Source organism: Anneissia japonica, unplaced genomic scaffold (assembly GCF_011630105.1).
Source record: "Anneissia japonica isolate Jap-2015-1 unplaced genomic scaffold, ASM1163010v1 scaffold287790_len634930_cov199, whole genome shotgun sequence".
Taxonomy (NCBI): domain Eukaryota; kingdom Metazoa; phylum Echinodermata; class Crinoidea; order Comatulida; family Comatulidae; genus Anneissia; species Anneissia japonica.
The window spans coordinates 468518-479958 of NW_022748191.1; the positions used below are offsets into that span (position 1 = coordinate 468518).

The 11441-nt window shown below is 33.7% G+C and overlaps 1 protein-coding gene across 1 annotated transcript; it reads right to left on the minus strand.

The window, feature by feature from the left end:
- Positions 1-358: 358 nt before the first annotated feature.
- On the minus strand, positions 359-11222 carry LOC117120704 (aquaporin AQPAn.G-like). The gene is made up of 6 exons (XM_033265744.1): positions 10959-11222; positions 3400-3562; positions 2660-2873; positions 2378-2458; positions 1267-1434; positions 359-827 (listed from the first exon to the last, which is right to left on the minus strand). The coding sequence occupies exons 1-5, from the start codon at positions 11173-11175 to the stop codon at positions 1282-1284; spliced, it is 828 nt and encodes a 275-aa protein (XP_033121635.1). The 5' UTR covers positions 11176-11222; the 3' UTR covers positions 359-827; positions 1267-1281.
- Positions 11223-11441: the final 219 nt, after the last annotated feature.

Sequence of the window (11441 nt, forward strand, 5' to 3'; positions counted from 1 at the left end):
ACCATATGATATTAATAATTTAGCAACAATACTATAAAACAACACATTTGCTTTTTGTTGTCAAATTCTGTATTTGTTTTGCTTACCATATATTTCCATTTTCTTTTGTGTATAGATGACTGAATTGAAAATTATATATGTAAAATTACACAGACATATGTGCAAGTACATACATGATAGACTGTAGTTATACAAACACACATAGCCACACTCTATAATTTAATATTTACACACTCATATGTACATCATCCTCTTATTGCCCACACATGCACACACCCAACTCCATCCCATTTCCACACATGCACATTCACCTACTTGTTCACACATACACATTCTCGCATTGCCCACACTAACACATCCACCCACACACCAAGACCTTCACTTCCACACACATTTGGCACTTAACATCCCCCACTCCCGTACACTCCACACGCACTAAGACCTTCACTTGCACACACATTTCACACTTAACATTTGACACTGTCTAGATGGGCTGACATTGGTCCAAATTCTGAAAGTTAGGATTGCGCAATGGCCTGCATTATAACAATGTAACTACCACCATACAATGCTACTGTTGCATAATACTACTATCAACATAATACAGTTACTACAACACACTATCATTTACTAAATTTGATGAGTTTGGCCCAGGTCCCTCATGAAGTGAACTCAGCAACTTGAGTTTAAAATTGCTAGAGAGGAGCTTTTCACTCCTAAATACTAGTCTTTCATTAGAGAGGTGAATCAGTCGGCTAAATGAACAATGAGCAGCTCAGTTGTCCCATCTACCAATTAATTGACATACCAATAGCAAAACTGTCAACCTGGAAATAAAACCAAAAACCATCATTAAAACTATTACTGTTGGTTATTCTTTTCTGACTGGTCCTCTATGAGGTGGTTTAGAGCAACTTCAAATGCTTTGTAACTGCAAAGAAAAGGTACTATATAAATGGGCATGTAAGTAAATACAATACCCAGCCAATAGAGGCTCCGGTCCTTTAGGCGCCGTAACAGCAAAGGCAACTGATGGTCATGTTAATGAGGATGACAATTAATGATGACAACAAAAATGATAATAATGGAGATTACGATAAATACAATGATAATGGCGGTGGAGTGGTATGATGATGATGACAGGAGATGATAGTATTAATAATGATAATGATATTGATGGTGACAAGTCATCAGTAATACAAGTTATAATAACCATTGCAATCATTACCATGTGACAAATAAAGTAATAAATGTGAAGCCACTAACCAAGACATCAAGATTTTAGGCATCCTGGGAAGCAGGTGCTTCCAATTCTATTTCTTCTTGATCATCGTATGTTGAGGGCGTCATCCACTGACCTTTACTGGCGTTAAATATGTACTTGTACACAAAAGCAGCAAGAAGACATCCGCAGGTTGGTCCAGCAACATACACCTGTAAAATAAAGTAAGTATTCAAAAGAGAGGTACGAAAGACTAAAGCACTAAATACATTACTTCACATCTTTAAACACCTATGACTCTTTGTGACTCCTAATCACTTTAATTATTCTACTACACAGATGATTTTTCTTCCTCAACATTTCTCTCATAGGCTACGTTCAGACTTGGAGATAAGCCAGGCTTGAGTTAAGCCCAGCTCAACGTTAAGCCCGGCTGAACTTTGCCAGGCGTTCAGACTAGCGAGATTAGCCAGACGAGAATTTGCATAATAATGAACCGTAACCAGGAAACGTGTTTCAAAACATTGCTCGCGAAACGTATGCTCACTCACAGCGTACGTAATTGAATGCTGATTGTCATTTTGTCACCCGAAGTCAATGCAAAACCACCCCCCCCCCCAACGATTAAAGCCCAGGTTAGAAAAGTTAAACACAGTGGTGCGCCAAGCCTTGTTACTATAGGAATACAGCCACCTAGTTCAGACTGACAGGTGGATAAACCCGGTGAGTTGAGCCAGGTTAATCCAGTCTGAACTGGGCCTTAAACACCTTATTTCACTCCACTAAACATGTCAGTTCAACCTACTAAAATCCCTTTCTTTAGCCACCTAAGCACCTCAATCCACTAAACACCTTAACTGACTCTCATAAAAATTACCTGCCACTTCCTAAACACACACTGCCACTCCTTTGAACATTTTACTTCAAAATATTTCAGTGAAAAAATTAGTCTTTTGCAAGATGTAATCAGGTAAATGTATATACCACTCTTAAATGCAATAATTCCCCCTACTATAACCTACAGTAAGCTTCATTCTCCTACATATTCAACTAAATCTTATACATTATCTTACTTTACTCTCTTAAACACCATACCCTATTTGTTTCTAAGCACTGGACTCTGTTTACTATTTCTCTATATTTAACTCTACTCACCCAAATATTTTCAAGGTTGCCAAGAATCACAAGCGGCCCCAAAATCCTTACGGGATTCATACTTGCTCCAGTAAATTTAAACTGCAAAAGCAAGGAATCAAAATTACAATGAAATTAATTTTAGAAAATCTTAGAATCAAAGAGGAGAGCTAAAAGGCAATAAATGGCAGATAATCAATCTTGTTACAAAAATGTATTGCAAATTATTTAGATTAAATATTTTTAAGTTTCCTAAAAACATTTATTTTAAAGTCAAGAAGGGATGGAATAAACCTAACTTACACCCCATAACGTATTAAGAAGAAATGCAAGACCAACTGGTACAGCCCCTGAGGGGCGATGTCCAATTAGGTTATTATCTTCAGTTGTTGCAAAGAAAGTAAACATCAAGATAAATGTCATTATCAATTCTAATGCAAATGCTTGGAAGCCATTAATGATCCCCAAATCAAGATCATTCATTCCAGTGTTAGTTTGGACTAGATCAGGCAGACAACTGAAAAGATAATAAAAATCAGTAAATGTACGAACAGGAAATAAATAAATGCAGCAGTATGATTTTATGTAAACTGCAGGGTCTGAAATATTTATACAATATATTTGTAAGTGGTGACAATTAGGCATAGATGTTGTGAAACTTTTCATGTTTTAAATTCAAATTAAACTTTTTCAAATTCAAATTACACTTTTCAAGGTTCAAGGACTTGCAAAGAATGTACTGTACCAAGTCAGGAAATGCCAGTAGCATACAGTGTGATAGGAGACATTATATTCAATATATACCATATCTTTATTATCTGTATTATAATAAAGGTATCAACGACTGTATTGGAAGATCATAACAAATATTAAAAACAATCAAATGTGACATGGATGATGACATGAAATAAAATTATATAAATAAAAGCATTCATGATTTATAATTATGGTTATTCAAATGAAATCTAAACTATTAAAAGTATAACACATCAGATAAAAACAAAAAGCTAGCAAGATTAAAAGTGGTTAAAAGTTATACTCACCCCTTCAGCAGAGCTGTTCCTGTGATGGCCCCAATACTCTGTGCTACGATGTACACTACCCCGGTAAGGGGACTGACATGCCTTGCTGTCATCATTCCAATACTGATGGCTGGATTCATATGTGCTCCACTTATCCTCTCAAAACAATGTATCAATGTCACAACTATTTAAAAAAAATAAACAATTTATATTTTTATTTTATTATACAAAAACATCAAAATTTATTAAATATCTGCAAAAACCTTTTTAAAATATATAAAAAATAACATGATCAAGGAAAACAATATATAATTCAATACTGGTCTGCATGTATACAGTATTTCTCATTTCCATGGCAAATACCTTTCACAGTATTTCATTTTCGTTTGTTGCCTACAAAATTTATGTCAAAACATTTAAAAAAATGTCCAATTGACATTCAAAATCACATTATAGACAGAAATTTAAATATCTACATGTTTATGACAAATAATGTATATAGTCACTTTTCCTTTTTTTTTTTTTTTTTAAATATAAAATTAAAGAGATTAAAATTTCCACGTGTCTGGATTAATTATTACAATAAATGTAGCATTACACCTATATTTTCCCCTCCTTATAATAAAATTGAATAAAATGGTTTGCTAATGTTATTTAAATGAATTCACCTATGTCTTGTAACCTGTTTGAAGATTCCTTCATACTGTTTGCAAATTTACTCTTACATCTTGCAATATGTTTGCAGATTCATTATCCAGTGAAGAGCTAATTGCCTTATTCATTGTGATAAATCACAAAGATCTCTTTTACTAAACATCTATTCTTTTATCAACTCCTCCATTGTGTGTTTTCAACAGAAAGAATTAGGACATTCTACTACAAATAGCTTTCTAACTACACAGCACACTGAATCACATACAGTACTGTACATACAAATGTTATCTAGAAAAGCCATACCACTTCATTGAAAGGACATCTTTTATTTATAATGGGCCATATTTATGGAACAATTTACCCTTTAACCTTAAACTATCCCACACCTTATAATCTTTTAAAACAAAATATTATATATATTATATTCATATGTATGCATCTTAGTTTTTGTTTAATATCTATTAAGTAAAGTAGTGCACAAACTATAATATTTATATTCTCTGTCTAGCTGATTAGATTACATGTTACATCCACACCTAGTATTTCATTATTTTCATATATTTTTTTTATTTGTTTCTTATTTACTTATTGTTATTCTTAAGCTCAAGCCATTAACTAAATGTTTTGCTTGAAAGATCAGACTTAAGAATTTTTTTTTAGTATAATCCACACACAATGAAACTTTACTGTGTCTAGGTAATTATAAATTTGAATTTTTATTGTGAAGTTTTATTTTGTTCATATTATTGTTATTTTGAATTTATGAACCCATTATATTCTTCTATTGAATTATTATGATGTTCTTATTATGTTCATTGTGTGAAACAATAAACTGAAACTGAAATTCTTTGTCAATTAAAAAAAAAATGTTTTTTAATCAATTTATCTATTTTGACTAATTATCAACAATTTCAGTTCCAGTGATTTAACTGTTCCTCATCATTTATGCAATTAGTGACTGTCTACCATATTAAAGTGTTTTAACTGTAGTGTTATTCAGTAAATGTTCAAAATTGCGGTCAGGTCTGATTGTTGTACATTTCAGATCCCTGGAAGAACATTCACAATGCTACAAGAGCAAGGTTAAGCTTTTAGCTTCCTCTCCTCACATCCTTTATTCGTCTATTTTAAAGATTGCTGTTTGTCCTGAAAGGAAACTAGAGAAAACCTCTTCATTTCAATTACTGAATGTCTACCATATTAAACTGTTAACTGTTGTTGATATAAATGTTCAAATTTGTGGTCAGGTCTGATTGTCGTAAATTTCAGATGCCTGGAAGAACAACATTCACAATGCCACAAGAGCAAGGTTAAGCTTTCAGCTTCCTCTCCTCACATATCCTCTATTCGTCTATTTTAAAGATTGCAGAGTGTATAGTACAGGTATTACTATAATATCTTTTTTCAAAATCAGCAAAACAGCTTCACATTTTTACCCAAAAACGGTAATAAATACCGTACATAAATAATCATGAGTATTCTTGGTCGCAGAGTCAGTAAACACAGCAGAAACTAATAATGGCTAAGGTATATCGACGGTACGACTCAATATGTCTAACATCAGGTACAGTATATGTTTTATTCATGAATCCAATGTCCGGGGTAATTAACATGAAGAGAGAGGTCTTTTTTTGACATGATGCGCTTTTATATATTTCATTGGACTTATCTGTTGGATCGATAATAATATGAAGCGCATCGAAGCCTATTTTTGGCATGTGCGCTATGAGACTATATGTGGCAAAGACAAGCCAAACCAGTCACTCGTCGCAAATCGCGTTTCAGAGAAAATGGCCAAAATATGCTGGAATGTCAAATTTTTAAAAATCTACTTTATTATACTAAACTAACCTTTACATATCTGTACATCATTCTATGCTGTTATTTTCCCCATTTTTAATGTTAAAACAACACTTTTTAAGGATTTAATGATCGTTTCTGTATGAGAAAAGCATGAAATCATAAACTTTGAAGGCTGATTTCTCAGATATTGTTCTTTAAACAGCTATATGTTTAAACGCTTGTAACTTCATAAGGAAATATCCGATTTGAATGATTTTTTTACCATTTTATAGCTATTATTTTACTCTCTAACACTGTATTAATAACTCAAAATCAATTTTTGCGACGAGTGACTGGTTTGGCTTGTCTTTGCCACATATATTATATATTATATTAAGTAGAGATTTATCTCCTGGATTGTATGGTAGTCATCATATTGTCTTGCCCAAGGATGATGGAAACAATGGATGTTTGTGTAGTTTAGTACAGTACAGTAGTTACTACAGAGTATATTTATAGTCTTTATCATGGACATCTCCTCAAGTCTTATATTTAAAGTTATCAGAACTTATCTCAAACGGATCCAGAATTATCGGATGGCTTTAATAAAACAAAACATGTTGATATTTCAACGAAAAACTCCCACAGCACATTAAATGAAATCAGAGTTCAAAATTTCCCCACAATGAAAAAATTAAATGAAGTGTGAAGATTTAAACAATAGATTTTTGGAACGTAAATGGAGCGGAAACAACTTTGAAAGCGGAGGACTGGTAACTCATTCAGGTTGATGACATGCAGGAAACCACGCTCACAATACAACAAGAATTTACAACTTGGCTCATTATAAACCTATTACACTCTTTTCTTTTTGTCTACAGCATCGAATAACCTTTTGTACTTTCCTGGCAAATGCAAAACAATATCAAACAAGTGTCATAACAAGTCTTTACAGTGATTTCATAGTCTAATATCAGACAAAAAGTATCACCTTGGGCATAAAGAGAATACGTGGCAATGAAATCTCAGATTATGTTGATTACTACTAGTGATCAAAAAGGCGAGATGAACATAAATACCTCAATTAACAAATGGAGTGAGTGCAGTCACTGTTTGGGCTTGCTTGTACCTATTCTCACTCCAGACTCAAACTGTTCTTGATGATTGCCAAATAAATATTATTATTATTATTATTATTATCACATACAGTACACTTAGTTATAAATTTCACTACGGATATTATTTTTACATTTTATCAATGACTTATTTGTCCATCAAGTTTATTAGTACTATGAGAACATTTGTAAGCTATGAACATAAACGAATCTCTATTAACAAAAGAATAGGACTACACATACAATACAAGTAAATTTCACTAGGTCAATATATTATTTTTACATATCATCAATGACATATTTCTCCAAGAATATATATATATATATATACAACTTTTGTAAGCTACTGTATTAAAAATATAAACATCCTGAGGAACAAGTTATCACTGGCTAAGAAGTACAGAAGTTAAATTATGGCCTCTTGTTAAAAATTCAAATCATATTCAATGCGCTGAACTACTGAATGCATTAAAATGTCTAAAGAAACACACCCCATACTTGGAAATATAATAATAAGAGCAGCTGGCAGTTTGTTTGATTTAGAGATTCCAAAAGGGGATATAAAGCAATAAGTACTCGCACAAAAAAAAACACAATAATCAGTATAGGACGGAGTCACATTGTGAAACAAATACGTACTGTAAACAAGTCTTGGGTCTACTGTACTGTACATTTCAATATGCTGTGAATTTTAAAATAACAATGGCAAAGATATCTAATAATTACCATTAGCTAAATTTTGAAAGAATAGGTAGTCTAAAAGAATTCAACTTATCAATATTGTACATCATATTACTGCGTTTATTAGCAATGGGCGACTATCGAGGGTTTTTTGCTAATACTGCAGGTTTTTTAAAGGCCATAGGCTGTTAATGAACTAGAAAATGAGAGAAGTATGTCAAATCCCATACAGGCAACACTTAGCGAAACTTGTCAAAAGAAAATAAAAAAAGTTTCAAAAGGGATTTCTTTCATTTTCTAAATTTTATCTTGAGAAAGAAAAAAAAGTTTCAAAAGGGATTTCTTTCATTTTCTAAATTTTATCTTGAAGTTTCCTCAATTTGGTTTACATTAAAGATACATTACAATAAGTTTTTTTTCTCTGTATTAAACTTTACTTAAAAGCAGTATTCTAAGGGTATAAATACAACTTTAATATGTCATAGCTTACTCTAGTTGGTACTGCACAGCAAACAAACTGTAATTGGGGGAAGGAGGAGGTCATGTATGCTATTGTTCTTGATGGTGCCAACATCAAACTTCATAATTAGTTGTATAGATTAACTTTTATGTAGCTATCTGAAATGCCAATCCTTGTACAGTAGTTTGTTTGTGTGTTTGAATAATTGCCTCATATCCTATAATTGCTTTATGTTGAACTTGGCCTCATGGCACAGTTGGTAGGATGGAGAAGCCAATCTGTAATTGGGGGGGTCATGGGTGCTGCTGTTTTTTATGGTGAAAGGCTAAGGAAGCTAATAATATTAAACTTTTACTGCAATTTAATTTAAATTTGCACCGCAGTTGTGTGTTCTACTACTATGTACAGTGTCAATATGTGGTTGTATGGTTAACTTCTACCGGTACATATGTACCGTAGTTAGTCTATGAAAATAATTTGTGATTGCTGGCGCAGATTTTTAAACTGTCAAAAAATTTGCCACAGCAGTCATGGTGCGGATGAGAAACCAAGTAGGCTGTAGTAAAATGGGGTGATCGCAACTAAACGTGACAGTACGTACATAATAGCCTGTAACAAAACTTGGAGGCGGTCCATAGTGGGACAGAAAGCATAAATAGGAAAAACGCCACAAATAAAACAACAAGAAGCTATCGATGAAGACCATGCTGTGAAAGAAGGCAAAGCTATGCCATCGAAAAAGTTCGGTCTTCCAATAACCATTAGCACACCCTCATGGATCTTGACCTTCTCATCCGCCTTCTTCCTGCCTGCTGCCCTCTGGCCTTCCCTCTCTGCAACTGTTGCTGGCCTTCTTCTTGCTGATGCAAAGACTGGATGTATGCAGCAAACATGCATTGATTGCTATTGCCTGGGAGGCCTTCTTTTTATACCGTGGGTACAAACGTGCTCCAAAGCTGTTCGGCGTCCGTAGAAAGTCTTGACAGAATGTGAAGACGTGTCAGACCTTGATTCAAACACGAGAAATGAGGGTCCCCATCAGAATGTGACAGGCCAAGAGGGAACGCATTGGCATCCATGGTAGACCACGGGCCAAACCATAGTGCGCCTTTAAGCCTCCGGGACTCAGCCCAAGCTCACCACGGATTTGCTAAGGCCATTTTGTTAGCAAGTTTCCATAAATCCATGGTAGCCATACGTAAATCAGATCCCCCAAACGTGTAAGTGTTTATAGTCGCATTAAATTACATTAACTTGACCAAACATTTTTTTGTACAAACAAAGAAGTTTCTGCTCTTTAAAAAAACCATTATTCAACACACAGTCGAGTCAACGGCAAAGCACATGGGGAATTTCCTGAATTGGTTGAATGAATTTTTGTAAACAGTTTACGACAGGGTTTGACGTTCAATAATTTTAATTTTTCCGTTCTTATTAAACATATTAAATTTGCTACAGTAGTATGCACTTCAATCATTAAATAAATCATTGAATCATTTTGATAATGAGCTAGAAATAAGCCTATTTGTATTCTTTTCACTCTAACGTTATTACCACAACGTACAAGTGAGGCTGTTTATTCCACACGCTCTTTGCATATACTTTGTAGACACATTCACAGCATTCATTGAAATTAACTGCCAATGTTGTTTTTTTAATGTTTCCATAAAGGAATAAAACATTAAAAATATTTGTTCTGTCTTACATTATTCGTAATGATCTTAGAGAAAACATGCGCATATTCTTTACTTTTGCTGCATAGTTCGTAGAGTATGGATCATGTGCTCTCTAAATGTGGTCTTTCTCGGATGTTCTACTCGCTCGATCAAGGCTTGACGATCGACCTGACTAAAGAATGTTAACAGTGCTGTTTTTTTAGTGACGACGTTGGTAATGTGTTTGAATGAAAACATTAAAATGTTATTTACTTTGTGATGATTGGCTATGGTACAACAATACAGGCTTAAGCCTATAGAATATCGTTTTGATTTTGAGGTAATTGAGTGCTAGGTTTAGCAGGGAACCTTCATGTTTTGGAGTAGGCCTAGTAATATTGTACTTTGTCAAGTGTGTTCCTTCAACATATGACACAAGTAAAATGACAAGAACAAAAATATTTCCAGCTGATAATACCACTTTAATTTGAAAAGTTAACACAATGATTTAATAATATATTTAATGATTAAACTACATACTATAGTAGGAAACTAAATTAAGTTTAATAAAAACAAAATTATAGGCTTTTAATGAAATCTGTGCCGTTGCAGGCTTGCGCACTGCGGCTTGGGCCGACGCTAATTTTGATTGAGTGAACGATGAAAGTTTATTAAAGTATGACTGCGCATGCGTTAATTATTTCATGTAGATATATATCGTTTACTGACTTGTTTACGGTCACGTAAATATATCCACTTCCCTATTCAAAACCAAGAAATAGTAAATAAATACTAACCAAAAAAATAATAAAGTGCATATCCTAATTAACACACACCATCATATTTAATGAGAATTAAATGAAGTACAATAGTGTCAATCCCTGCTGTTTGTTGTCAGTGAGTGAACCCTTGTATGGAGTGTTCTTACCATAGGCCTACAGTAGGCCAGGATAAACCATGGGTGAACCTTGCTAACAATTGAGACTGAAAGTCAGACTAAAGTAGGCCCCTGCCCTACTACTTAACTTTCCAGAGACACATAATTACACGATAATCAATCAAACAACCAGTTACACTGGATAAAAAATATAGATCTTTTAATTCTACATCATTGCACGACATGTTCACTTTCAGGTTTTTTACTAGTACTATTGTACAACAGCAGAAGAAAGACGAGATACAGAAGATCTTAGCGTAAACATGGAGTGCAGTCGAATTTTGGCCTGGGCTTACCTGCCATTCCGAGCGTCAGGGCCGTTTTCATAACATCAACATCCGATTGATCACCGTTTGGCGTGGCTACCCCTGCAATTAAAATGAACAGGAACGTACATAAGTATTCAGCAATCATGCGTCTAAATAATTCAACAGAAAATGAACATGATTTTGTTGATTTTCCACTTGAATTTGATTCTGTATCACAGCGATTATTTCGCCTCCTCCCCGCCATGGTGGTGGCTTGCTGAAGTTTTGATTGGGTTGAGAACAAATTCTTTGCGAAATTGGTGTTCGTTTTCAAAACTCTAGGGGCAGGCTTTAAACTGGTTGCCGTCAACAGCTAAGACTGAATTATTTATTATTAAATTTATCAAAATAATACTAATAATTATACTTAATAATACTAATAATTATATTTAATAATACTAATAATTATACTTAATAATACTACTAATAGTTATACTTAATAATACTACTAATACTTATATTGTTATTAAA